Source organism: Dipodomys spectabilis, unplaced genomic scaffold (assembly GCF_019054845.1).
Source record: "Dipodomys spectabilis isolate Male_0828 unplaced genomic scaffold, ASM1905484v1 ptg000069l, whole genome shotgun sequence".
Taxonomy (NCBI): Eukaryota; Metazoa; Chordata; class Mammalia; order Rodentia; family Heteromyidae; genus Dipodomys; species Dipodomys spectabilis.
In genome coordinates this window covers 18,918,653-18,945,624 of record NW_024870746.1, presented here as the reverse complement: position 1 = coordinate 18,945,624, position 26,972 = coordinate 18,918,653, and the positions used below count along the sequence as shown (strand labels likewise).

General features: G+C 42.0%; 1 protein-coding gene across 1 annotated transcript; it reads left to right on the top strand.

Annotated features, from left to right (window-relative positions):
* The first annotated feature begins 721 nt into the window (after positions 1 to 721).
* Flvcr1 (FLVCR heme transporter 1) lies at positions 722 to 26,202 on the top strand. Its single transcript, XM_042682276.1, has 10 exons — positions 722 to 1,474; positions 6,558 to 6,702; positions 13,776 to 13,916; positions 18,476 to 18,543; positions 18,952 to 19,052; positions 20,690 to 20,797; positions 21,259 to 21,364; positions 21,592 to 21,703; positions 25,637 to 25,704; positions 26,120 to 26,202. Exons 1-10 carry the CDS (start codon positions 722 to 724, stop codon positions 26,192 to 26,194), a joined length of 1,677 nt encoding a protein of 558 aa, XP_042538210.1. The 3' UTR covers positions 26,195 to 26,202.
* Positions 26,203 to 26,972: the final 770 nt, after the last annotated feature.

Genomic DNA, 26,972 nt, shown 5'->3' with positions numbered 1-26,972 from the left:
TGGCTCTCCAGCTTCGGTCTCCACATCCAAGTCAGCGTGGTGGAGAAGTTCCATGTGCCCAAGAGCAAGTTTCTGGTGAAATCTCACCGCCTCGGAATGCTCACTGACGTTTTTCCTCTGTAGAGACAGCAGGAACTGTGAGATGCAGTGTGAAAGGCAGAGTTCCACCTAACGCACCTCTGGGCTGGGGCCATGAGGCCGCATTCGTCCCCCGACCTCGTGGTAGTGAGATGGTGACAGCCTCCCGGCCTCCCCGGATCGGTTTCGCTTGACCCTCCCTTCCCAGTCCCGGAGGGCCCCATCTGTGGGCCGCCCCCCGACCCGAACTCCCAAGAAACCCTTCACCCCTCCCGGGAGGAAAGCACCCAGCCGGGTCTTCTTTCTTGGGGCCCCGGGACATGTGCGCCCGCCCCGTCCTCCCGGCAGCTCTGCGATTGGCTCTCGCGCCGAGCGAAGGCGCTTTCTGATTGGCTGATGGGGCATCACCGCAAGAGACGTAGCGCTCCCGGGGCGGGGCCTGACGTGGAGTGACGGGTTGGCCTGGCAGAGCGCACGGAGGACGCCCCCGAGGTGCCCGCGCCAGTCAGCGAGGAGAGCCCGGGTGGTAGGCCCCGGGGAACGTGGGAGTGGGGTGCCGGCCAGGGCCTCGGGGTCCAGGCCTGGGGGTCCAGCGTCGGGCAGGAGGGCCGGGGCACGAGGCGGCGGCGGGGAGCCCTGGGCCATGGCGCTGCCGGACGTGGAGGAGGGGGCGGCCGCGCCACCTGGACACCTGCTCTCCAATGGGTACCTGCGGGTCCCGCGGGGCGCCCGGGCCGCCGAGGCGAGCGCCGAGGTGCCGGGCGGGCCCCAGGCCGCCTGCCTGCTCCGGAACGGGGGTGCTCAGGACAGCTCGGTCGCGGAAGACCTGAGCGGGCCCCCGGTGCGGCTGGCCCCGGAGGAGGAGACCCGCGCCCGGCTGCTGCCCGTGGGCGCCGAGGAGGAGGAGGAGGAGGCGGAGGCGGCGGCCCCGGGGGTTGAGGAAGCGCGGCCGCCGCGGACGGCGCTCTCCGCGCGGCGCTTCGCGGTGCTGCTCATCTTCAGCTCGTACTCGCTGGTGAACGCCTTCCAGTGGATCCAGTACAGCATCATCAGCAACGTGTTCATGGACTTCTACGGCGTCTCCCAGCTGCACATCAACTGGCTGTCCATGGTGTACATGCTGGCCTACGTGCCCCTCATCTTCCCGGTCACCTGGCTGCTGGACACCAGGGGTCTACGGCTCACCGCCCTGCTGGGCTCTGGGCTCAACTCTCTGGGTGCCTGGGTTAAGTGCTGCAGTGTCCAACCCCATCTCTACTGGGTCACCATGTTGGGCCAGGGCCTGTGCTCGGTAGCGCAGGTGTTTATCCTGGGCTTGCCCTCCCGCATCGCCTCTGTGTGGTTTGGGCCCACGGAGGTGTCCACAGCTTGTGCCACCGCCGTGCTGGGCAATCAGGTAAGGACTGGTGTAAGAGTAAGGGGAGTGTCTGATTGTTAAAGAGCAGGAAAAACTATAGGCCACGTGAGCTAGACGCACCGACGGGCCTCAGGAGGCCGCTGTCTATTAAAGGACTAGAGATGATGGTAAGAGAAGAGCCAGTCTTAAAAACACTTTTAAATTTCTTTGTAAGGACAGAACTTTCAAACTTGCAAAACCATTTTAAAGTGGCCACCTTGGTGGTCTTCTTTTAAAAATTACCTATAAATTAATTGTCTTGGCCTACAGATGGGTGGCATCATTGAAAACTTCGCAATGCACTAACCAAACACACTTGCATGGTTATTAGTTTTGTCACCAATGTGACAAAGGAAGGTGTTGGAGTCTGGGAAATTTGTTTCTATGTTGCATGTCATTGCAAGCAACTTTTATTTAATTTTATCTATTAGTAGTCAGACACAAAATGGACATGTACCAAATGACTGCTAAATAAATTTTTTTTGGGGGGGGGTCCAGTCGTGGGGCCTGAACTCTGGGCCTGGGTGCTGTCCCTCAGCTCTTTAGCTCAAGGCTAGCGCTCTACCACTTGAGCCACAGCGCCATTTCTGGCTTATTTTCTTTTTGCTTATGTGGTGCTGAGGAATCAAACCCAGGACCTCATGCATGCAAGGCAAGTGCTCTACCACTGAGCCACCTTCCCAGCCCTGCTAAATAAATATTCTGGTGAGAGAGACTTCACAACATTGCTGAATCCACTTACTAATATTTTACAACAATAAAACAACGCAAGACAAATGACTGATTATGAAATACTCCGTGGCTTAATTTACCAAGCCTCCACTAAAAATGACCTTGCTTTTTGAAAATACCACCATAAATTCAAATGCCAGTAGTATGTGTATGCTTTTTAAAATTGTAGACCAGTTCTCTAATTGTACTTTAAGTTCTGCATGAAGTCCTAAGACATTTTATGTAAATGTACTGAGTGTTCATTCAGTTTGAGAAAAATCTAGTTAAAACTTGTATACACTTGTTTCACTGTGGTTGTGGAGCAAAAGAATGTTTCTTTCTTTCCTTTAAAAAATTTTTATTTATGTTTTTATAGTGCAGGGAGCGGGGGTTGAATTCAGGGTCTTGCCTTCCTGCCTGGCTTGCTGCTTGCTTTCATTCTTGCTTGCTTACTCCCCTTCACCCGACCAAGGTAGGCACTGTACCACTTGAGCCACACCTCCACTTCCAGGAATGTTACTTTCGTCAAGTCTCACTTGTGTCATTGTGTCGTGATCACAGTAAGATTTATCTAGAAAACTTGAAAGGAGTATTTCATATTTGTAAAATTATATTCAGGATTAACATTTCACTGACAATAATGTTATCAACTCCATATCTATGTACTGTCAATTTATGGATAGTAAAGGAAAATGATTACTTACGGGCAGACTTGCTTCTAACAGCAGACTTCTGAGCTGCCTTCTTATATTCTCCTTAGGTGTTCTCATCCCTTCCTTGCTTTCCTTAACTCTGCAGTTTGCTCATTACTTCCAGGCATGCATTTTCAGCCTAGTTTATGGAGAGATCATTCATAACACTCAAATATTGAGCACTCATGGACAGCCTGGCAACATGCCAAGTGCTATCTGTGCATTATGTCATTTAATTTAATGCCACAGGTAGGTACTAAGAGTCTCCTTATTTGGTAGATATGGAAATGGAGACTTGAAGGAAATTAGTTTCTAAAGGTCATGCAGTTAGTGAGTGGTGACTCATACTGAAGTTTGTCTAGTTTCTGATTGATAGCTTTCAACTTCAAATCTGTACTGCAGGTTCCTCACTAGAAAGAATCTTAAAACATAGAGTACATGTCATCATTGCTTTGCTTTGAACTTGGCAGTGAGTTCATGAAGTACTTAAAATGTAAACTCCTAACTGAATTAATTACAAAACTTTCCTACCATATCTTCTTTGTTTCCTAATGCACTTAGCTGGACTTGCTTACTGGCCCTGACAAACATTCTTTCTGCTTAGAATTTGGTTCTTCCTCTTAGGACCACATGATTATATCATCAGTGTTACTCAGCTTACTGTTTACATTTGTTTTGAATAGCTAGTGGCATTTCTCGCATCCATGAAGGGTTGATCACTCCCTTATTACATCATTAAAATTTATTTCTGGGGCTGGGAAGGTGGCTTAGTGGTAGAGCGCTTGCCTTGCATGCCTGAGGCCCTGGGTTCGATTCCTCAGCACCACATAAGCAAAAACGAAAAAAGCTGGAAAGTGGCGCTATGGCTTAAGTGGTAGAGTGCTAGCCTTGAGCTGAAGAGCTGAGGGACAGCACCCAGGCCCAGAGTTCAGGCCCCACGTCCGGACCCAAAAATAAAATTATTTCTGTGTATTTCTGTATTCATCATGGTCTCAAGTTTACTGTTTATGCATTTATATGTTCATTGTTGCCTTTACTCATTTCCTTTCATACTGTTAGATAAGTTTTATGACAATAGGCACCTGTTCTCAATATGCATAGTTGTCTCACCAGTACTTATTTACAATGCCTGATGTGTTGTAAGCCTCATTAGACTCATCTAGATACTGCAAAATCCACCACTCAAAATTAACCTTACCTTTTAGCTATTTTTTCTTCGTCTCTGTTGTTAGAGACTTAACTTGAGGCATTCCTAGCGCCCTAGCACCATCCTAGAGCTTGCTAATCGATCTCTCCATCTGCAGCCCTGGCTCTCTCCCCTCTGTCTGCCACAGTCATCTGGTTTGGTCTTTCTAACATGAAAATCTGTTCAGAGCATTACTTTGCCCCTTGCAGTGCCCTTAAGATAAAATTTAATGTGACTTGTGAGACCTTCCATACTGTCTCCTTGCCACTGTTTGACTTCTTCTAGACCCACCACTTGGCCTTACCTCTATGCGTGCGCTCACGCGCGTGGGCACACACACACATTCTCTCTTTTTTTTTTTCTGCTCACAGCTAGACTTCATACCGACAGTCTCTCACAAGGTCATGTTCTCCTCTGTGGTCTTTGTACATAATGCCCTGTGGTTTAGAACATTTCTTCTTCGCTTGGCTAACTCTGAGTTCCTTCTCAGATCTCTGCTCTCCAGAAAGCTTGCTTAAAACCCAACTTTATACAAGGTGCTACTACAAAATGCTCTCGTACCTAAAGTGACCGACCATGTGTCCTTACTGACCTGGGCTAGTCTGAATATACACCTGTTATTTGGCACGATTACTATTAGATTCCACTCAGAACAGTGCTCTGGCTTACATGATAAGGACATGATCTTTCCCATCTTAGAACGCTACATCTCCACTGTAGTACTGTGCTGCAGTGCTCTCTTGTAATTACCTATTTAGTTGTCTCTAGCTTTTTGAAAAGGAAAAATAAATAAATATTTGGCAAATATTATTTGCCTCTGGTTCCTTGATACTTTGTCTGGGACTTTTTTCTTTACCTTCATGTTCTCCCAATCCTATCTTACCATTGAACTTCCTTAATTTTTAACTTTCTCTTGTGATTATTCAGTCTTATATTCTGAGATGAAATTCATGTAACATAAATTTAACAGTTTTATACTGTTCAGTTCAGTGGTATTTCATTCATTTATAATATTGTGCAATTGCCATCTCTGGGTTCTAAAACATTTTTATCTACTCATGAAGAAGTCCCAATACCCACTAAGGGACCATTAAGTGATGGCAACCCCATTACCTCCCCCTTCCCCCCAAATCTGGTCCCTATTAATCTGCTTTCTCTCTACATGGTCTTACCTATGCTGAATGCTTTTGTAGAAATGGAGTTATACATTGACCTTTTGTTTCTGGCTTCTTTCACTGTCAGAGCTTACCCATGGCTGGCACTACATCAGTGCTTCATTCTTTTTTGTAGCTGAATGCTGTTTCACTGTATGAATGAGTATATCACATTTTGTTTGTTCGTTTACCCATTGATAAACATTTGAGCTCTTGACACATTTGAATATTATAACTAAGGATGCTACAGATATTCATATATGCGTTTTTGAATGTGTATTGTCAGTTTTTGGATAATTAGGAGCAGAATTGCTGGGTCATGTGGCAGTTTATGGTACTTTTTTTCAGGGCCTGGGCACTGTCCCAGAGCTTCCCCCCACCCTCCCCTGCTCAAAGGTAGTGCTCTACCATTTTGAGCCACAGTGCTACTTCCAGTCTTCTGGTGGTTACTTGGAAATAAGAGTTTCATGGACTTTCCTGTCTGAGCTGACTTTGAACCATGATCCTAGATCTCAGTAGCTAGAATTATAGGTGGGAGCTGCCCATGCCTGGCTTGTTTATTTTTTTTTTAATTTGTTTGTTTGTTTCAATTTTTTAAGCCTGGATCTGAAAAATGGAGTCTGTGGAACCCAGGCTGGCCTCAAACTCAATCCTCCAGTCTTATCTTGACAAGTACTGGAATTATGGGTGTGCACCCACACACCTGGCTCTATGTTAAACTTTTCAAGGAATTGCCAAACTTAGTCCACTTTTGTTCACAGTAGTATTACAACTTTACCACTAGCAGAGTACAGCACTTTTTCCGCATATAAACACTTGTTATATTCTCATGTTATTATTAGAGCCATCCTAGCAGGTGGAGTCTCATTATGGTTTTCATTTGCATTTTTCTAATAAGTTAGAATATTAAACATCTCATTTTTGGTTACTATTTGTGTATCTTCTCTGGAGAAATGCCTATTGAAATTATTTGCCCATTTTAAAACTGGGAAATCTTGGGCTGGGAAGGTGGCTCAGTGCTAGAGTGCTTGCCTCGCATGCATGAGGCCCTGTGTTCGATTCCTCAGCACCACATAAGCAGAAAAAGCCAGAAGTGGCACTGTGGCTCTAGTGGTAGAGCGCTAGCCTTGAGCTGAAGAGCTGAGGGACAGTGCCCAGGCCTAGAGTTCAGGCCCCACGATCGGCAAAAACAGACAAACAAAAAAACAAAACCAAAAAATTGAGACGTTTTTGTTGTTGAGTTGTAAGACTTATTTATTCTAGATGCCAGACCTTTATCAGGTATCTGATTTTCCTTCCCCTAATGATAATAGCTGTTAACAGGACTTTCTATCTTACAGCTTGGAACTGCAGTTGGCTTTTTGTTACCACCTGTTCTAGTGCCCAACACACAGAACAACACAGATCTCCTTGCTAGTAACATCAGCACCATGTTTTATGGGACATCAGCTGTTGCCACACTTTTATTTATTTTAACAGCAATTGGTAAGTGCATTATTTCCCCCTGGAAGTTAGATAAACGCATGACAAAAGATATGAGAATAACTAAGCCTGAACATTTGTTTCATTGATAAGATCTCTGTTGTTTGTTGCTAGTTTCATTCTTGCCATACACATCTTGCTCAGATAATAAACGCTATAACCCAGGGGATATGTTATAGTCCACTACATGTATTTAAATACTGGAAGGGGTTTGAAGACTAATCCATCTCATTTATTTCCTTACTAACTCTGCTTCCTGGTAAGTCTTGGTTTCAAACATATTCCCTATCTCTCTCCTCCTATTTGTCTCCACAATCTACATTGTACATGTACCAAGCCAGGAATAAGTCCTTATCATGCTCTGAAACAACACAAATAGAATCTCATCTTTTTTTTTAATGGTACATCCTCCTAAGGATCCCCAATTTAAAATTAACTTGCTCTGAAAAATGTTGACCAGTGAATTATTCTGGGCAGCAGCAAGCTGTTCAGCAGAATTTCAAACTGCTGCAACTATCTGCTTGTTAGGCCACTCTGGCAAGGCACGACTGCCACCATTCGCCACTGAGTCCTCTCATCCTGGGCCTGTCTCTTGAAGCAGTCAGTCAAAATCAGCTGCAAGCAGCCACCAGCAGTGTGGAAGAAGCTTTGGGAAGGTCTGCTTTTTAAAGTTTATTTTTGAATGGGAATCAGTTTTGATTTCAGAGGAAAGATAGGTAAGGCATCTCTCAGTAATATACCACTAACAAAACTCAGGCACTCAGTGTGTCACAAAGTGCATTTAAAGAGGAAAGCCTATAAAATTGAAAGGCCATTATGATCTTGTAATCAATGAACATTTATAAATAAGTGCATTCTAGTGGGAGGCTTTAGATTTATATATTAACTTTTATAATGGCTAAGATAGTAATGACAAATTCATATTTTATAATCTCCAGATGTGAAGTCCTCAGTTTTCAGAGAAATGTGTACTGAAGATTCTAGAGTGTTTCAGTAGAGACTGCCTGGGTAGATGAACTGCAGGATCCAGGTACAGGAAGCTCAGCCCACATACTTAGTTTCCCTTTAGAGGATGAACAAAATGTTCTGTTGGTAGCATATGAAGTATTCCACCATGTCCAGTCTGTGGGTTGGTTTTTATGTTTTAAATTAGTTAGGAGTGTACGTCTTTACAGGTTGCAGGCATTTGAAAAAGGACCATTTTCTTGTACTGTTTTAGCAATTTAACAAAGCTATAAAGAAATCTGTATGGTGGTGGTGGTATCGGGGATCTTCTTAAATCTACTTTTCTGGTAGCCATATTTGCTAGACGAAACAGGAAGTATTGTTTATGTATATTTTGCATAAATAGATCTGCCACTGACAATAGGGATGTTTCTTAAGTATAAAATAGTCTTTAATTGCTTATAGGTCATCACATAAATTCCAGATTTTTTAATATTGCCTCCAAAGAGACAACCAATTATTACATATGTTATCTATTTGTATGAAATTACATGCAATATGTGTGTGCATACAAGTTTAAACTGCTAAAATAGGCAATCTTTATTTGTTGAAGGATGGGAACAAAATAATAGGTGTGGCCATTAGCATATATTCCTGTGTTGTTGAAGTTCAAAGACTGAGCTATTTATATACTTAATTAGTTATGAATTCATGACTTATTGGTAGAAAGTTAAAATAGAAATAAGGGAAAGGACTAGAAATAGTGGAATAAGAGAAAGACTTAATTTCAAGTCTGCGATAGTGACCTATAATTTTTATCATATGATACCAAGCACAGTATACAGTTGTGCTATGAAACTCTTCATTGAAAATTATGAAACTTAAATGGAAAAATCTTTTTGTTTCCCTCATACCCAGATATTTGCTGTGGTGGAAAATTTCTATTATTTATAAAATTCTTTTTTTTTTGGCTGGTTGTAGGGCCTGAACTCTGGGCCTGGGAGCTGTCCCTCAGCTCTTCAGCTCAAGACTAGCACTCTACCACTTGAGCCACAGCACCACTTCTGCTTATGTGGTACTGAGGAATCTAACCAAGGGCCTCATGCATGCAAGGCAAGCACTCTACCACTGTCCCACATTCCCAGCCCTATTTATAAAATGCTTATAGCTTCTTAAATACTAAGAGATTATACTGCTTCGCTCGAAATTCTACCCATAATAACTGGGAAACCCAACCAAATTTTTGTAAGATAATTTAGTTAGGTTGAAGTTTTAAGTGGTATAACGTTCTGAATTGATATTCAGTAGGCTACTGTGTTGAAGGTTTATGTCATGTAACTCTATTCCTCTCTCTATTCATAAAGTTTGTATGTGTATACAGCCCATCGGACACTCCTAGGAATGAGTTTTCCAGCAGCATTTCCTAGAATGCCTCATTCTCCTTTGGAAATCTAGGGTGGCCTCTCACATCAAGGTTGTTATACGCGCTGACATGGCTAAAGACACATGATCTACTGGATCTCATTTAATCTTCAGGGCCCTTTGAGTAAGGCCCTGTTATTTTCCTATTTTGTAAGGAAACTGGGCCACAAACCTGAAACACATTTAATTTTCCAAGGTTACTGTTAGTAAGTACCCATGGTCAGATTTAAGCCTAAGCAACAGAACTCCATTTATAAAATGTTATATATTTAAATAGATCATTTAGCATTTACTTGCCCTTCTTTTCTTTTTAACCTTAGTTCTTCTTGTTTAAAGGATAATGCTTTTGAGCAGTAGAAAGTATATAATTTTTTTGGGGGGAAGGGGGAGATGGTCCTGGAGCTTGAACTCAGAGCCTGGGCACTGACGTTAAGTCTCTGTGTGCACAAGGCTAGCACTCTACCACTTGAGCCACAGCACCACTTCTGGCTTTTTCTGTTTATCTGGTACTGAGGAATTGAACCCAGGGATTCATGCATGCTAGGCACACACTCTTCCACTAAGCTACATTCCCAGCCCTGAAGTATATAGTTTTAACTGAAGTGTATCAGTTACAAAATTGTTTCTTTTTTCTTTTTTTTTTTTTTCTTTTTTCTTGATCATGGGGCCTGAACTCTGGGCCTGCGGACTGTCCCTCAGCTCTTCAGCTCAAGACTAGCGCTCTACCATTTGAGCCACAGCGCCACTTCTGGCTTTTCCTGCTTATGTGGTGCTGAGGAATTGAACCCAGGGCCTCATGCATGCAAGGCAAGCACTCTACCACTGAACAACCTTCCCAAGCCCCCAAAATTCTTTCTTTTTTTTTGGGGGGGGGTCCGGTCGTAGGTCCTCTGGGCCTGGGCACTGTCCCTCAGCTCTTCAGCTCAAGGCTAGCGCTCTACCACTTGAGCCACAGCGCCACTTCCGGCTTTTTTCTTTTTGCTTATGTGGTGCTGAGGAATTGAACCCAGGGTCTCAGGCATGCAAGGCAAGTGCTCTACCACTGAGCCATCTTCCCAGCCCCCAAAATTCTTTCTTGATGGGCACCCGTGGGTCATGCCTGTAATCCTAGCTATTCAAAAGGCTGAGATCTGAGGATCACAGTTTGAAGCCAGCCTAGACAGAGAATGTTTGAGACTCTTAGCTCCAATTAAGCACCCAAACAGCTGGAAATAGAGCTGTGGCTCAAGTGGTAGAGCACTAGCCTTGAACAAAAAAGCTCATTATCAGTGCCCAGGTCCTGAATTTAAGCCCCAGTATTGACACACACACACACACACACACACACACACACACACACACACACACACACACACACACACACACACACACACACACACACACACACACACACACACACACACACACACACACACACACACACACACACACACCCTTTCTTGAGTTAGTGAGTAGATAACAGAAACCAAAAGCAGTATTGTTAAAAACATTTAATACAAGTGTACTAAATGCAGGACATTATAACACATATACACAGGAGAGTTTTACATATTATACATACTATGTATATTATGTATAACTAATATTTTACTTGGTGTATAAGAATTTTAAGTCCTTGAGGCACAGTCACTGATTTCTTAAAAATAATTATTCCTCAAAAAAGGCAGTGTAGTACTTGACCATTACAAAATTCTACCTCTTTTACATCTTAAAATGGATGTCATAGCTTTATTTTTGTGCTGATCCTATTTTTGTGCATACGACCTATGCACTGTCCCTGAGCTTTTTTTACTCAAGGCTAGAACTTTACCACTTGAGACACAGCTCCAGTTCCTGGCTTTTTGGTAGTTTATTGGCTTCAAACCAGGATTCTCAGCACAAGAGAAACAGTTCTAATGTGGTGGCTAAGAATCTTTGGGTTACATTGTAGATATGCCTAATGCCAGAGTGGACAAAAGCAGTTTCAATAGTCAAAGTTTTGGTTCGGATGGGGAGTAGGAGACCATTGTTTTTCAGCTTCAAAGGAGAAAGGAAAAGCCGCCTTTCATCTTGTAAAAATAGCAACCATGAGTAAACAAGGTCATAGAACAGTGACTTTTTCCTTTTTTTCTTCATGTAGACTCAAGTCTGACTTCACTGCAGTATGTAGCTAGTGGATACAGACTTGATTTGGCCAAATTTGACCATCTGAAACTTGAAACTAGTACTTGTATTAAGACAGTAAAGCTACTGGAGTTTAAAGACTAGTACAGATTATTTTGCTTTTTGTATGAAATTAAAAAATAAATTTAAGATACACTGAGCTCCCTTGACCACCTTGAAATCATAGATTTTACAGTCAAGCTTTGTTTTACTACTGTGAGAATTCTGTATTACCCACATTGATAAAAAGAGATCCATCCTGTCTAACTAGGAGCATGCCAGGAGACTTTCAGGAAAAGACACCAGTCATCCTAACAGTGCAAGAAGCAAGGTAAAAGAAAGAAGAATTATAGCAATGTAAACCATTTATATTTTTTAGATCTCCAGTTTAAGGTTACTAGATATGAAATACTTAGGAGTTTTATCTCTGTAAAAATAGAAGTATGTTATAGTTATATTGTAATAAATATTTTGGCTAACAACTTCATTTTTGGCAGCAAGTAGGAGAGTTTGTGGAAATTATATGGATTATTCCTTTATTCTCAAACCTAGCTGCTATGTTGATGGTATTGGGGGGAGCTGTGTATTTGATACAGGTTCTCATGGAGGTTCTGATTATTGAACCTTGAGTAGAATTCAAAATCTTTATTATTTTTAAACTCCCAAATGATTCCAGCTGACAGCCAGATTTAGCTGTCCAACAACAACAAAAGAATATTAGCTTCTTTTCTTGGAAGAAGTAGTCTTGAAAGGAAGGAAAGGAAAGGGAGGAAGGGGAAAGCAGGAATTAGAAATTGCCATAAAAGAAAAGGAGGAACAGAAGAAAGGAGGGAAAATAAAGGAAGAGAGAAGCAGGAATTATTCTCAATTATTTTAGTATTAGCTTTCTAAAACTATTTACATCCTTTTTTTCTCTTTTTTTAATTTACCCTATTTAATCAAATATGACTATTTTGTGTTCATAAGGTCAGAAATCGACATGTCTTTAATAATTAGTGACATCTAAAATTATGATAATATGGACCTGGCTATGGGAAAACCTTCTATTGACACCTATCAAGATCACTGAGTACAAACCTCTTGGACTTGGTGATACAGTACCTTCCTTTTTATTGTAGTTAAAAGTTTTGAGTGAATTCATTTAAAGTTTTGAACTCCACAAAGACTAGACTTTGACTAGGTGTGATGCTACATGCCTATAATCCCAGCTCCCGAGATGAAAGGCTAAGGAATATGAGTTTGAAGCCAGTGATATTCAAACTCAAAAGCAAAATACAAATGAGCTGGGTGGGGTATGGCTTAAATGGAGGCTCTGGTTCAACTTCCCGATAGCACAAGAAAACCAAACATCTTAATTTCTGACATACAAAATTTTAGTGTTTCAGCTCTTCTATCAGACATAGCTAGCCATGTTATTCAGCATTCTGTCACTACAACAAAATACTTGCGATACATTAACTTATAAAGAGAAAAGGGTTTTGATTCACAGTTTTGGAGGTTAGTCCATGACTGGGTGAATCTCTTGCTTTTACCCCCTGGTGGGCATGCTGGCTGGCAGTAGAGAGGTGGATGTGGCAGAGCAAACTCCTGACTTTGTGAATCAAGTAGCAAAAGAGAGAGAGGAAGGCTTTGTCTCCCACCATCCCTTCATAACCTAAGAACCTCCAAGCTCTGAATCTCACCTCTGAAAGGTTCCACTCTGGGGAGCCTTTAACGCATAGACCTGTGCACACTTAGTTATACTTCCTACCCATGGAACACATGGACACTTACTCAAACCAGAGCACCAACCTCTCATAGAAATCTTGCCTGAGCTAACTGTTGTGGGAAGTTGGTCTACCCTTCCCTGTCTAGCAAAATGGGAGATTCTCTAGTCTGGCTGACATTGCTGTGACATCTCTTAGCCGGAAGCAGTGCTGCAGCTTAGGAAATGCTGTACCACACAGCACACTTTCAAGTTTAGCTCTGCCCCCTAGATTTTCCACATACAGCTCAAATGAGTCAGCAAGAAAGACCAAGAAAAGTAACTAGCTCAAGACAGTCCTGTGAACATTCAATAGTATACTAGCTTGCTTATCTCTGATGCTTAGGTCAGATTTCAAATTGAACTGAATTTAAAAACAGGATCCTGTGGTAGTAAGTTTTAATCCCTCCCTGAACCAGTATGTAGATTGAGCCAAGGGCCTTGCACATGCTAGGCAAACACTCTATAACTTCAGCCACATCTCCAGCTTTGTAAAGTTCAATCTTAATTGCTAAACATGCAATAAGTAATCAGTAGGGAAGGTGGCAGCACATTACTGATGGGTTTGAAGCCTACTAATTTGAACCTGCCAAACCTCTTCAGTTTTAGTGAGTTTCAGAGGCTGACATGATAATACCAAAGTGTTTTTCACTTAGAAAGCAATGGAAATGAAAAACCACAACATAAGCAACTTTCATTCTCTCTTTAAGCTTAAATTGAATTCTGTCTGCTCACTAAGAAAGAGCCATTTAATTAGTTATTATATGTGACAATATGTTTTACCTACATTAATCATATATAATCTTTTTCATCTGTGTTCCAGTATTCAAAGAAAAACCTCCATATCCACCAAGTCAGGCTCAAGCCGCTCTTCAGGACAGTCCTCCTGCAGAGTACTCCTACCTGAAGTCAATAAGAAACCTGTTCAAGAACATTCCTTTTGTCCTTCTGTTGATCACTTATGGTAAGTGGTTTGCTTGTGTTTTCTTTGATGTTTATATAAACCTTTGAGCAATGTGGATTCTTTACCCTAGTGGTTTGAACCTTAGGGAGTTTTTTGTTTATTTGTTTTTTTCCTTTTTGGAAGGCCAACAACTATTTATTTCACAAAGTGAAAAAAGCAGGGAGAAATAGAAGAAATAGAAAGGGAAAGAGGAGCCAGGTGCGGGTGGCTCACGCCTGTAATCCCAGCTACTCTGGAGGCTGAGATCTGAGGAGTGCAGTTCACAGTCAAGCCAGGCAGCAAAGTCCATGGGAGACTCTTATCTCCAATTAATCACATAAAACGTCAGAAGTGGTGCTGTGGTTCTAGTGGTAGAGTGCTAGCAAAAGGAGCCCAGGAACAGTGTCCAGGCCCAGAGTTCAAGCCCCATGATGGGCTTAATAAATAAATAAATAAAAAGGGAAAGAGGAGCCTCAGAAATTTACATTTTGAACTAAAAGCAAAAAAGCCAAGATGAATGTTTTTACACATTTTATTGATTATTATCATCATTATCATCATTATTATTTTTGTGTTACTGAAGTTATGTATTTGTAAAAAAAAAAAAAAAGAAAAGAAAAGAAAAAAATACATCTCAAATAGAGAAGTACTGTCTTCTTTAGTGAGTTCCCAGTGAGTGGACTGGCCACTTTCTCAATATAGTGATGAGCATGCAGGAAATTCTGTCAACAGTTTCTTTCTTTCACCCTGTGCAAACTGGCATTTATTTTAACTATAGCATTAAAAACTAGACATTTAGTTTGCTACTTGGGAGTTAGAGATTGGAGGATTGTGATTAGAGGCCATGTGTAATATATGAGATTAACCAAACATAGAATACAAGAGAAATTCCAAGCTGGGTGCCGTGGCTCACACCTGTAATCAGGAGGCTGAGATCTGAGGATCACAGTTGAAAGCCAGCCCAGGCAGGAATGTCCCTGAGACTCTTATCTCCTAGAAAACCAGAAGTGGTGCTGTGGCTCAAGCGGTAAAGTGCTCGCCTAAAGTGCTCACCTTGAGCTGAAGAGTGCAGGAACAGCGCCCAAGCCCAGAGTTCAAGCCCCACAACCGACCAAAAAAAAATTTTTTTAATAAAAAATTAAATTAAATTAAAAAAAAGAGAAATTCCATGGCCAGTGCTTTCTGAAGGACTTCAGGATGCATCCATAAAAGAGATAAACCAAGGCACAGGTTGCAAATGGCAAGGAAAGCACCCCCCAGAGAGTGGGGGCTAGGTGGATGGGGGTAGAGCAAAGGGAAGGGGGAAGTAACATTTTCAAGGGTCAGAGGCGGTGCTTTCTTATATACTGTAATTTCTTTTGTTGTTGTTGTTGTTGGTCATGGGACTTGAATCTGGGCCTGGGCGCTGTCCCTGCACTCTTCAGCTCAAGGCAAGCACTCTACCGCTTGAGCCACAGTACTACTTCCGGTTTCTAGTGGTTTATTGGAGATAAGACTCTTACAGATTTTCTTCCTTGGGCTTTTATACTTATTGTTTATTTCATTCTCAGAAAACTTTTGAGATAAAAAAATGATCTCTTTTTAAAAAAATTTTTTTTAATTTTTTTTTTTGTCAGGTGTGGGGCTTAAACTCAGGGCCTGGGAGCTTTTTCACTCAAGTCTATACTCTTACTTTGAGCTACAGTACCACTTCCTGTTTTCTGATGGTTATTTGGAGATAAGAATCTCACAGACTTTCCTGCACAGGCTGGCGTGTGTGTGTGTGTGTGTGTGTGTGTGTGTGTGTGTGTGTGTGTGTGTGTGTGTGTGTGTGTGTGTGTGTGTGCGTGCCAGTCCTGGGGCTTGAACTCAGGGCCTGGGCACTGTCCCTAAGCTTCTTTTGTTGAAGGCTAGCACTCTACCACTTGAGCCACAGTGCCACTTCCGGCTTTTTCTGTTTATGTGGCACTGAAGAATCAAACCCAGGGCTTCATGCATGCTAGCCAAGCACTCTAGCACTAAGCCACACTCCCAGCCCTCTACAGGCTGGCTTTGAACTGCGATCCTCAGATCTCAGTCTCCTGTGACGCTAAGGTTACAGGCATGAGCTACCAGTGCCCAGCTCTAGATTATCTCTATTTTATAAATGAAGAGATTTATATATATTAAGAGTTTTTAAAGTTTTGGATTCTTTTTATTTATACATGAAGGTAACAAAATTCAAAAGGCTACAAAGAATATACAATCCAAAGTTAGTCTTAGCTGGGTGCTGTTCTCTCACACCTATAATCCTAGCTATTCAAGAGGCTGAGATCTGAGGACTAAAGTTCAAAGTAGCCTGGGCAGGAAAGCCAGGAGACTCTTATCTCCAGTTAAGCCAAAACTGGAACTGTGGCTCAAATGCTAGAGTGTTAACCTTGATCAAAGAAGCTCCGGGACAGTACCCAAGTCCTGAGTCCAAGCCCCAAGACTGGCACCAAAAAAAGGTCTTAGTTCCACCTGTCACTAGTTCTCCTTGGAGCTAATTATAACTTCTGCAGCTTATTTTTATCAAGTTGTTTTGCCTTGATGAAGCATCAAAAATCTGACAGTAGGCTCAACTTGGTGATTCACACCTGTAATCTTAGGAGGCTAAGATCTAAAGATTGCAGTTCTAAGCCAGCCTAAACAGATAAATCTGAGGGAATCTTATCTCCACTTAACCTGCAGAAAACAGGAACTATAGGTATAGCTCAAATAGAGTGCTAGCCATAATCAGAAAAGGCCAGGCAAGAATGTAAGACCCTGAGTTCGAGCTCCAAACCAGTACTTAAAAAAAAAAGCTGAGGTCAGGTGCTGGTGGCTCACGCCTGTCATCCTAGCTACTCAGGAGGCAGAGATCCGAGGATCACAGTTCAGAGCCAGCTGGGCAGGAAAGACCGTGAGATTCTGTCTCCAGTAAACCACCAGAAAACTCTCAAGTGGTAGAGAGTTAGCCTTGAGCTGAAGAGCTGAGGGACAGCACCCAGGCCCAGAGTTCAAGCGCTATGACTGACCAAAAACAAAAACAAAAAAAAAAATCTGCTATGGTGGACGCAGACTTTTTAATCATATGACTGACTCTGTTTCAAACATCCATGCCCTCCAAAAAAAGATATATTTTTAAATAATAACAACTGAAATTACAAGAATTTTGTAATAATCTGGAACAATTCTATCAAAAGATAATGGTAGAAAAAATTATAAAATATTAAAAGGCATAAAAGGAGACCCAATTTATTTTTCTTTTGTTGGTGTGGGGCTTGAACTCAAGGCCTGGGCGCTGTCCCTGAACTCTTTTCTTCAAGGCTTGTTGAGCCACAGCTGCACTTCCATTTTTTGAGTGGTTAATTGGAGATTAACCTCTCATGGGAACTTTTCTGCCAGGCTGGCTTTGAACCTTAATCCTAAAATTTTAGCCTCCTGAGTAGCTAGGATTACAGTCATGAGCCACTGGCACCTAGTCAATTTAAATGGAGGGAATATACCACGTTGCTGGAAGACTTGGGATTGAAATGATGCCAGTTAATGCTACAGGACCACTACATTGACCACTACATTGCAGTGGGAGATTGGATTGTTGAAAAAGGCAGGCACAGAGGCTGGCTAGGAAGTTAAACCATTTGTTCTCTTGAAGGAATATAAGAAAACAGGAAACCCCACAGAGAGTCCAACTCTGTTCTCCATCCCAGGTAGAAAGTCTCTTGACCTTATGTCCTTTACCGGTGAGATGCAGAGTGAGGGTGATATCACTGAACCATTGGATGAGCCATGTATTTTATATACAAGATCAGAATAGTCTTGCACATAAGATAGTCTGGGATCAAGAATAGCACTCCTAGGTCAGGTGTTCAGACTGTATTGATAGTATCCAAAACTCAAGAACCAAATGGAAAGTATATTTTTTTCTGAGTTTGAACTATTTTGGGGGTGGGGGCAATGATTCTTCACTGTCTCAAGTATTAATCATGAGAGCATTATTAATCTTTTCCAATGGCAGTGCTTCATGATCTAATTACCTTGCTTTATATCCCACCTTGAGATTCTAGTGAATGAACCTTTAGGGGGATACACTCAAACCATTCCCAAACAGTATATAATTATGGTGTTAAATTCATTAGTGCACATTCTTTTTTTTTTGGTCAGTCCTGGAGCTTGAACTCAGAACCTGGGCACTGTCCCTGAGCTTCTTTTGCTCAAGACTAGTACTCTACCACTTGAGCCACAGCACTACTTCTAGCTTTTTCTGTGTATGTGGCACTGAGGAATCGAACCCAGGGCTTCATTCATGTTAGGCAAGCACTCTACCAGTAAACACATTCCCAGCCCTAGTCCATATTCTTTTTTTTTCTTTTTGGTTGAGAACAGGTATTCTGTAGCCAAGGCTGTCCACAACCTCAAGATCCTTCTGTGACCTGCCACGTATTGGAACTACAGGCATACATTGCTCTACCCATTCTAAAAAAGAAAGGAAATAGTTTTTGTTGTTAACTGTCAACTTACATTTTCACAAATGTCATGTAGTATTCCATATTACTTTATGAACTGGCAAATGATATATTTGTAATTTCTTATTATTATAGGTATCATGACTGGAGCATTTTATTCAGTTTCAACATTGTTAAATCAAATTATATTGACCTGCTGTAAGGTAAGCTTCTGCTTTTATCATTGCATGGTTGGCCAAGATTGTTTCTTGTTCTTTAGTAATGTAATTCCTGTTGGTATGATTGTAAGCCTGCCACTTAGCTAGAGGGCGGGCATGTTTCACTGTGCCAGCGATGAAGAAAGGGTCTTGAGAACTTTTCTTTTCCAGCTGTCCTTGAGCCATGAGTCTTCAATTCTCAGTTTCTCACATAGCTAGGATTATAGGCATGAGCCTCTGGGGCCTGGCTTTTTAATGTATCTTTATTCCTGCCCCCTCAACTTATTCCCATGTACTGAGTCTTTCTATTGTATGCTTAATTTTATCTGATTATTTCCCTTTAGAGATGTGGGAATATAAAAAATCTACTTGAATTAGAAATAGTGATTAATTTCCTCTGTAAATTGCCTTCAGGAAGAAGTGTATGCTGGCAGGATTGGGTTAACACTGGTAATAGCTGGCATGGTGGGCTCTATTCTGTGTGGCTTATGGCTGGATTACACTAAAACATACAAGTAAGTGAGAATATATATGTTATATATCATGTCTGACCAAATGTATTTCCATTAAAAATTTCACTTTATATTTTAAAGGATTTTAAAAGTGTTAATTACTTTATGACTTAGATTCTTTGTTTATGGCAGGCTTAGAGTTTGAACTCAGAGTCTCACCTTACACCATATGTCTTACCCTAAGACTTACATTCTTAAAGCCTGTAGGTTCTCTTCACTTAGCAAATATTTCAGTAGTCTATGTATTTTAGTTTGTGCTAGTCATGTTTATTTCCAGCTTAACTTCAATATCTTTTGAGGCTTCTTCGTATACATCTACACACACATACACACACACACACACACACACACACACACACACACACACACACGCATTTGTGTATGAATCTGGGTGATTGATTGTAGTTAGTAGTCAGTCCCTAAGGAAGAAAAGGAGGGAAAAAAGGAAGGGAAGAAGGAGGGAAGAAAGGAAGAAGGAAAGAAAGAAGGAAGGAGAGAAGGGGAAAGGGAAAGGGAAGAGAAGAAAGAAAGAAGAGAGGGAAGAAGAAAGAATGGAAAGAAAGAAAGCTGGGAGAAAGAAAGTAAAATGAAAAAAAGAAGGAAGAAAGGAAGAAGATACTTTTTTAGAACTGAATATTTATCTAAAAGAGAAGCATGTGACTTGATAAACTTGTCCTTTTTTTGTGTTGTGGACTTAAAAACAAACAAAACCTTGTTCTTTCCTCATCAAAACATTCTTGTTGAGCAGAAGGCTTTTTTTTTTTAAGTAAAACAATTTTGTCTAGAATGTCCCCAAAACACAGCACTACATATCTAAACAAACTGCAAAATGCAGTATGAGCAAATGATACCCACTGGGAGAACAGGTAGGGATTGAAAGGGGGTGTCTTTTGCTGGAGGTCTTAAAAATAATATGCGCATTTCTTCCTTTCTTGCTTGCTTGTTTGCTTTCCTTTATTTTTTTTTTTAGTCAGTCATGGGGCTTGAACTCAGGGCCTTGGCACTGTCCCTGAGCTCTTTTGCTCAAAGCTAACACTCTATCACTTTGAGCCAAGCTCAAGTGGTTAATTAGAGGTAAGAGTCTCATGGACTTTCCTGCCTGGGCTGGCTTTGACCCACAATCCTTAGATCTCAGCCTCCTGAGTAGCTAGGATTATAGGTGTGAGCCACTGGTGCCTGGCTAATTTAATTTGTTTTTAACATTTACTTGTTTATGCCACACTGGTGCTTAAACTCAGGGCCTTGCATTTGCTAGGCAGGTCCTCTAACCACTTGAGACATATCCGTAGCCCTTTTTTACTTTAGTTATTTTTCAGGAAGGGGCCTGTAGTTTTTGCTTGGGACCAACCTCAGATTGTGACTTAGCACATAGCTGGGCTGACAAATGTACACCGTCACACTCAGCTTGTTGATTGAAGTAGAGTCTTGCTAACATTTTTCCCAAACTGGCCTCAAACCAGGATCTTTGTCTTCTGAGAAGCTGGATTTGAAGTCCATTCTTTAATGGATCCATTTTACAACCAAAAAAAGTGAATTTTGAACAAGAATTATGAAATAGAGCAGTGGCTAACCACATTGTTATTGTTATATGTCTAAGAGAATCAGAATAAATGTTAACTATTTTATTGTTTTTATTTTAGACAGACTACTTTGATAGTTTACATTTTATCTTTTATTGGAATGGTTATATTTACTTTCACACTGAACCTTGGATACATTATCATTGTGTTTACTGGAGGAATACTCGGGTAAGTATTTTAGAGGAAACGATACCCTACCATGATATTTTTCAAGTATTGTTTTGTTGTTGTTTTTTTAATTAATGTTCATAACTTCATCCAAAAGTTGTTAAGATTTTAAACTCTAAAAGATCCATTCTATACATTTAAATGTATAATTTCTTAGAACTCTAATGTAATTATTTGGGTATACTCTTAGTGAAAAATAGGTAAGCCATATTTGGTCTAAGTAACTGTTTATAAAGACAGTTAACTTAGAAAACTAGAGCTAAACTTAGAAATTATTTTGCTTCCTGGTTCTTGTGATGTTGGGCTTGTTGGTCAGTAGCAATAGTTACGTAGTTTTACATGGCAACTTCAAAATATTTCCTTATTTACTCACTGGAACAAGCCTGACATCTGGAATAATTGTGTCCCAGTATAATATTGTCTTTCTGATAAGTCTCTCTGTAATTCTGGATGTGTTCTAGTTTCTTCATGACTGGCTATCTGCCCTTGGGTTTTGAATTTGCTGTTGAAATCACTTACCCTGAATCAGAGGGCACCTCATCTGGTCTCCTTAATGCTGCCGCACAGGTAAACCTCTGATTTCTCTAAAGCCAAGAGGACCATTCCATCAACATGTCTAATGAGTAATGAGTTTGACTGTAATTTTGGTTTATAACAATCCTACTTTTCAATGATTGTTTCTGGAAGCCAAATCACATGAAGAAAATTAGTTAAGAAAAGTTCTTGGGGTAAGGAGGGAATTTGTACTTGTTTTAAAGAAGCAAATTTAATAAAAACCATTTCTCTTATTGTAGGTTTTTGGAATTTTGTTCACATTGGCTCAAGGAGAACTCACAACAGCCTATGGTCCTATGGCAGGGAACATTTTCCTCTGTGTCTGGATGTTCTTAGGAATCATTCTAACAGGTCAGGACATGTGTCTGGCAAAAATATTTATGTCATATTGTCTTCATATTTAACTTTTCTGTGTATTGCTTCTTATTGGCTAGATAGTACTCAAGGGCTAAGGGTTAAAAGTGAAGTCAAAAACAGGGCAATGTTTGCTTCTCAGGATATAAATCTGTCAGTTCCTTTTGGAGGTTTCAAAATCAGTATAATTACTCTAACATACACACACACACACACACAACAACAACAACAACAACCACCTTGTAATGATCATTGAAAACCTAAAGTTGGGTGATCCTTGTCTTAAACTCTGATTCTGCTGTTCACTACCTATGTGAGCAGCAGGTAATATACAAGAACAGAGCTAACACAGGTGATTGCTGTGGCCCCCAGCAGCTCCCTGTTTCCACTTCAGGTGACTGGACAGGAAACCCCTGTAGACCTCACAGACCTTGCACAGAGTTTGGAGACTTGGGGAGCTCCCATGCCTGTAATATCACAGAGTAGGAGCCAGTGCTATACCCTCTCCAGCCCCACATCTAAACTGCTACAGCTTGGCACCATCTTGGAAATGGACCTACTGCTAGTGTCCCACCCTGGGATATGCCACCATCATTATTCCCCACTCTCATGGGATCTACATGTCCACCAGAAAGTCTGATACCCAAACTTACACCCAGCCAGTACTTCAGCTCCCAGAAAAGTCACATTAGCTCAGAAACAAGCTGGTGGTATCCTGCACCCGCATGTTCCTAAGTCGGGCCCACAAATGAAGGAGATGGCAACTCCAACAACTGGAAAGCCTGCCGTACAGCCACCAGTCTGCAGCACCTGCGGCTACCACACCCAGCTTGTCGGCCAGGCAAGACTCCTAATTTTAATAAAACAATGCCATGCCACAACACAGTGGAAAGCCACTAACACAACCATAGACTTGGCTGACAGGATTATCGCTGAAGAGATTGCACAGATACTCTATTGCTGAGCCCACTCAGAATCAAAGCTAACACACTGACCCAGCTGATACCCATAACAGGAAAAATGAAAAATAGGGAGAGAGGGAAGGCGGGGAAGGGAATCAGAGGGAAGGGAGAAGAAGGAAGGGAAGGGAAGAAGAGACAGAAGAAAGAACAAAAGAAGAAAGGCAAGAGGAGTGAAGGGAGGGAGAAAGAGAAAGGGAGGGAATAATGGTGGAATGATGATGGGAAGAGGAGCAGAGAGAGGAAGGGAGGAAGTTAGGAAGGGAAGAAAGGAAGGAAAAAAGGAAGGAAGGAAGGAAAGAAGGAAAGGCAGCAAAGCCGGCAGGAAAGCTGGCTTCCTAAATCTGGGAGTGAAAGGACAGTGATTACTACTATGAAAATACAAGACTCACTGGTAAAGACACAAAGAAGACAATAAAATCAGACCAAGTACCTATAGAAGTCCATCAAGATTATCAGTAAATGAGAAAGAGGAGCCAATTATATATAAAGCAGCCAGAAAACAATGAGCCACTAAAAAAGGTTTAAAATAGTATAATTGGTAGGCTAAAAAGAAGAGAAAAATCATAAAATATTTAATTAAAACCACAAAAGGTAGAAAAAGAATGGAAGACAAAAATTGGAATGAACAAGGGCAACAGGTGGAGAACAGCAGAAGTGGTAGACATCGATTCACCTTCGGCAGTAATCCTCCACGCACGTTAGAAGGCGGGCAGGGTGGGCCAAAACACTATGTTCCCTATCAGAAATACATCTTTGCAGAGGAAGAATAAATGGGTACAGAAAGATCTAAGGAGGCACTAAATTAAATTAGGACTTTCATTTCTACTTTGCTTTATGACTAATTCAGTTTCCTCCTCCTCCTCCTCCTCCTCCTCCTCCTCCTCCTCCTCCTCCTCCTCCTCCTCCTCCTCCTCCTCCTCCTCCTCCTCCTCCTCCTCCTCCTCCTCCTCCTCCTCCTCCTCCCCCTCCCCCTCCCCCTCCCCCTCCCCCTCCCCCTCCCCCTCCCCCTCCCCCTCCCCCTCCTCCCCTTCCCCCTCCCCCTCCCCCTCCCCCTCCTCCCCCCCCCCCCCCCTTGTGGTATTGTGGTTTGAACTCAGGGCTTCTTGCTTGCTGGACAGGCACTCTCCTCCTGAGCCCTACCTCCAATACTTTTGTATCACCTATTTTTAGATAGGATTTTGCTTTTTGTCCAGGGGGCATCCATGGACCTTGATCTTCATATTTAATATTTGCCTCCATAGTGGGATGAAAACATGTGTCACTGTGTCCCGCTCCTTCCACTGAGATGTTATCTTACACAGTTTTTTTAACCCAGGCTAGCTTGAATTGTGATCCTGTTAAATTGAACCTTCTGAGTAGCTGGGATGAGAGGGGTATGTCACCACACCTAGCAATAGGTTAAGAAGCGTATCTTGCAGACTTTTTAGCCAGGCAGGCCTTGAACTGAGTTCCTCCCAACCTCAGTCTCCTACAGTTTGGATGACAGGTATGTACCACTCTGACCAGCTCTGGGTTGAGAAGGGGTATCAAGATTTTTTTCCCAGGTTGGCCCCAAACCACTGTCCTCTGAATCTTACTCTCCCAGATAGCAGGTGTAAGCAACTGTGCTCTCTATATCTTCTTGTATACTTTTTTTTTTCTTTTGGTTCCGGTCGTGGGCCTGAACTCTGGGCCTGGGCGTTGTACCTCAGCTCTTCAGCTCAAGGCTAGCGCTCTACCACTTGAGCCACAGCGCCACTTCCGGCTTTTTTTTTTTTTTGCTTATGTGGTGCTGAGGAATCGAACCCAGGGCCTCATGCATGCAAGGCAAGCGCTCTACCACTGAGCCACCTTCCCAGCCCCTGTTGTATACTTTTTTGGTCAATCTATAGCTTTACCACTTTAGCACTAATAACGTAAAAATCTCCACCTCCAGCCCTGGCCTGTATTGTGTGTTCAGCCATATCCTCTGACCTGATGTTCCACAGCATCTTATAACTCGGCCTGTCCAGAACTGAATTTATCATCTTTCTGTCATACCTATTCTTCGCATATTTTAGTTTCAATAACTAAGACTGCCATCCAATTGATTGCCCAAGCGAGAAAACTCCAAAGCTTCCCAGTTTTCCTTCTCCCCTGCCTTGCATACGCATTCCATATTTTACCAAAGCTCAGACCTTAGTGCTTCTATTCTAAAATAACCTCCAAAACCTGCTCCTGAGAGCACCTTGCTACTGCCATCGTTCACACATCCAAGCACCCCCCTTTCTCAGCAGGATTCCCTGTTGTCTGAACTTCCTGCTGACTTTCCTCTTCTTCCTTGCTGTCCGCCTGCTCTCCTTGGTGTGGAGGCCTGATGGCATTGCTCCTCTGCTCTGCTGCAGAGGCGTGTGTGACAGACATCATCTCCTGCCACCTCCCTCTCTTTCTTGGTTCTCCACTGTTCCCAAACAATTGCTGTACACTTTCTGCCCTGCCTTTCCTGAACTTTTTTTGCCAGGGTTGGCCTGGAACTGCAATCCTCCAGTCTCAGCCTCCCTCTCAGTAGGTATGACAGGGCTATGCCTCTGGGTCCAGATGTTGGTGAATGCTCAGGCTGTCCTCAAACCACAATCCTTCCCAATTCAGTCTCCCAGATAGTGTCACTTTGGTAGCCCTCCCCGGTTCCCTTTGGCTCACAGGCTTTTTTCCTCTCATGTTCTCTTGTACCTTGTTCATACCTGTAGTGCTGTGGTGGTCATCTGATGCTGTGATTGTTTACCTATCAAGAATCCTTTGGGAAAAGTGTGCTTTTCGTCTCTGTAATGTTAGTTCCTCGCATCTCGTATTTGTTAACTAATGAATGACTTAGCAGTTAAGTGAAAGGCCTAGAGAGGAATTTATTCGGGTTACAAGGGTGTTGTTGGACGTCACAACATTGGAGTGTGTTAGTTTGATTATGTGTTCACAAGCAGCCCATGGTGGCCCCACTGATTCTCCTCTGTTTCAGCATTGATCAGGTCCGATCTGAGAAGACACAATATAAATATAGGACTTACAAATGGTGAAATCAAAGCTGTAAGTACTATTTTTTTTAAACAGTTATACTGTAGAGAAAGATATGTAGGGCAAATGTGAAATCATTTTTATTTAGCTATTATTTTCTAAGTCAGTTGTTGATTTATTAAAATAGCATATGCAGCCAGGGGCCAGTGGCTCACACCTAGCTACTCAGGAGGTGGAGAGCTGAGGATCACTGTTCGAAACCAGCCTGGGCAGGGAAGTTCATGAGAGTCCTTTGGCCAGTTAACCATCAAAGAGCCAGAAATGGAGCTGCAGCTCAAGTGGTAGAGCACTAACCTGAGGTAAAAGGCTCAGGGACAGTGCCTAGACTCTGAGTTCATGCCCCAAGATTGGCACAAAAATAAATAAACGAATGAATAAACAAAAGAGCATGTGCTATACATGTTTTGTATTCTGATTCCTTGCACAGGTGCCAGTTGATAGTCCTACGGATCAGAAACCCAAAGCAGTTGTATTAACCAAGCAGTCAGAATCATCCATTTGAAGTGAGAGGAAAAATTGCTGTCACTCAGTAATTGGGATACCACCTGGCCGTCTTTGGAGGGAGCTACGAATCATATGGCTAACTTTACAGGTGGCATGGATGGACATGTACTGGGAAAGTATTTTATGAACACTATAGGAAGCATTATTGTTACTTTAAGAAATATTTTGCTTAGAATGCTATTTCTTAGATCATGTTAACACTACCATTTATCTGGTAGTGCTCCATTTTTTTTAATTGTGAAAATACCGTACAGAGGGGTTACAATTACATGGGCAAGGTAATGAGTACATTTCTTATCAAGCATTGTTGCTTTCTCCTTTGTTTCCCCTTCCCATCTCCTCCCCCCACCCCCACCCCAGTGCTCCATTTTAAGTTGTATTTTGTACTTGCAAATGAGGTTCTTAAAAACTATTTTTTCAGATTGTTTTTCCTTTTTCTTCTTTCTTTTTTTTTTCTTGCTTTCTTTTTTTTCTTTTCGTTTTCTTTTCTTTTTTTTGTAGAGAATGGAAGCTTAGGAGACTTTAAGATGATAATGTGGGAGTCAGTCTTCCTAAGATAGATTAAAGTACATGCCACTTATTTGTGAGACTATTCAGTGGGACCAAATGGAATCTACCTTTCCACTGTGCTGGCTCACTGTCCAGGCCAGCTGGTGTGAGCACTGTGGATAGCCGCAAGGACAGCACATCAACGGACAGGATTGGGATCAGATGAGCTTCCAGAGGAGCTCTGAGATTTTGTCCCTTCCCTTCCCTTTCTCTTTTCTTTTTCTTTT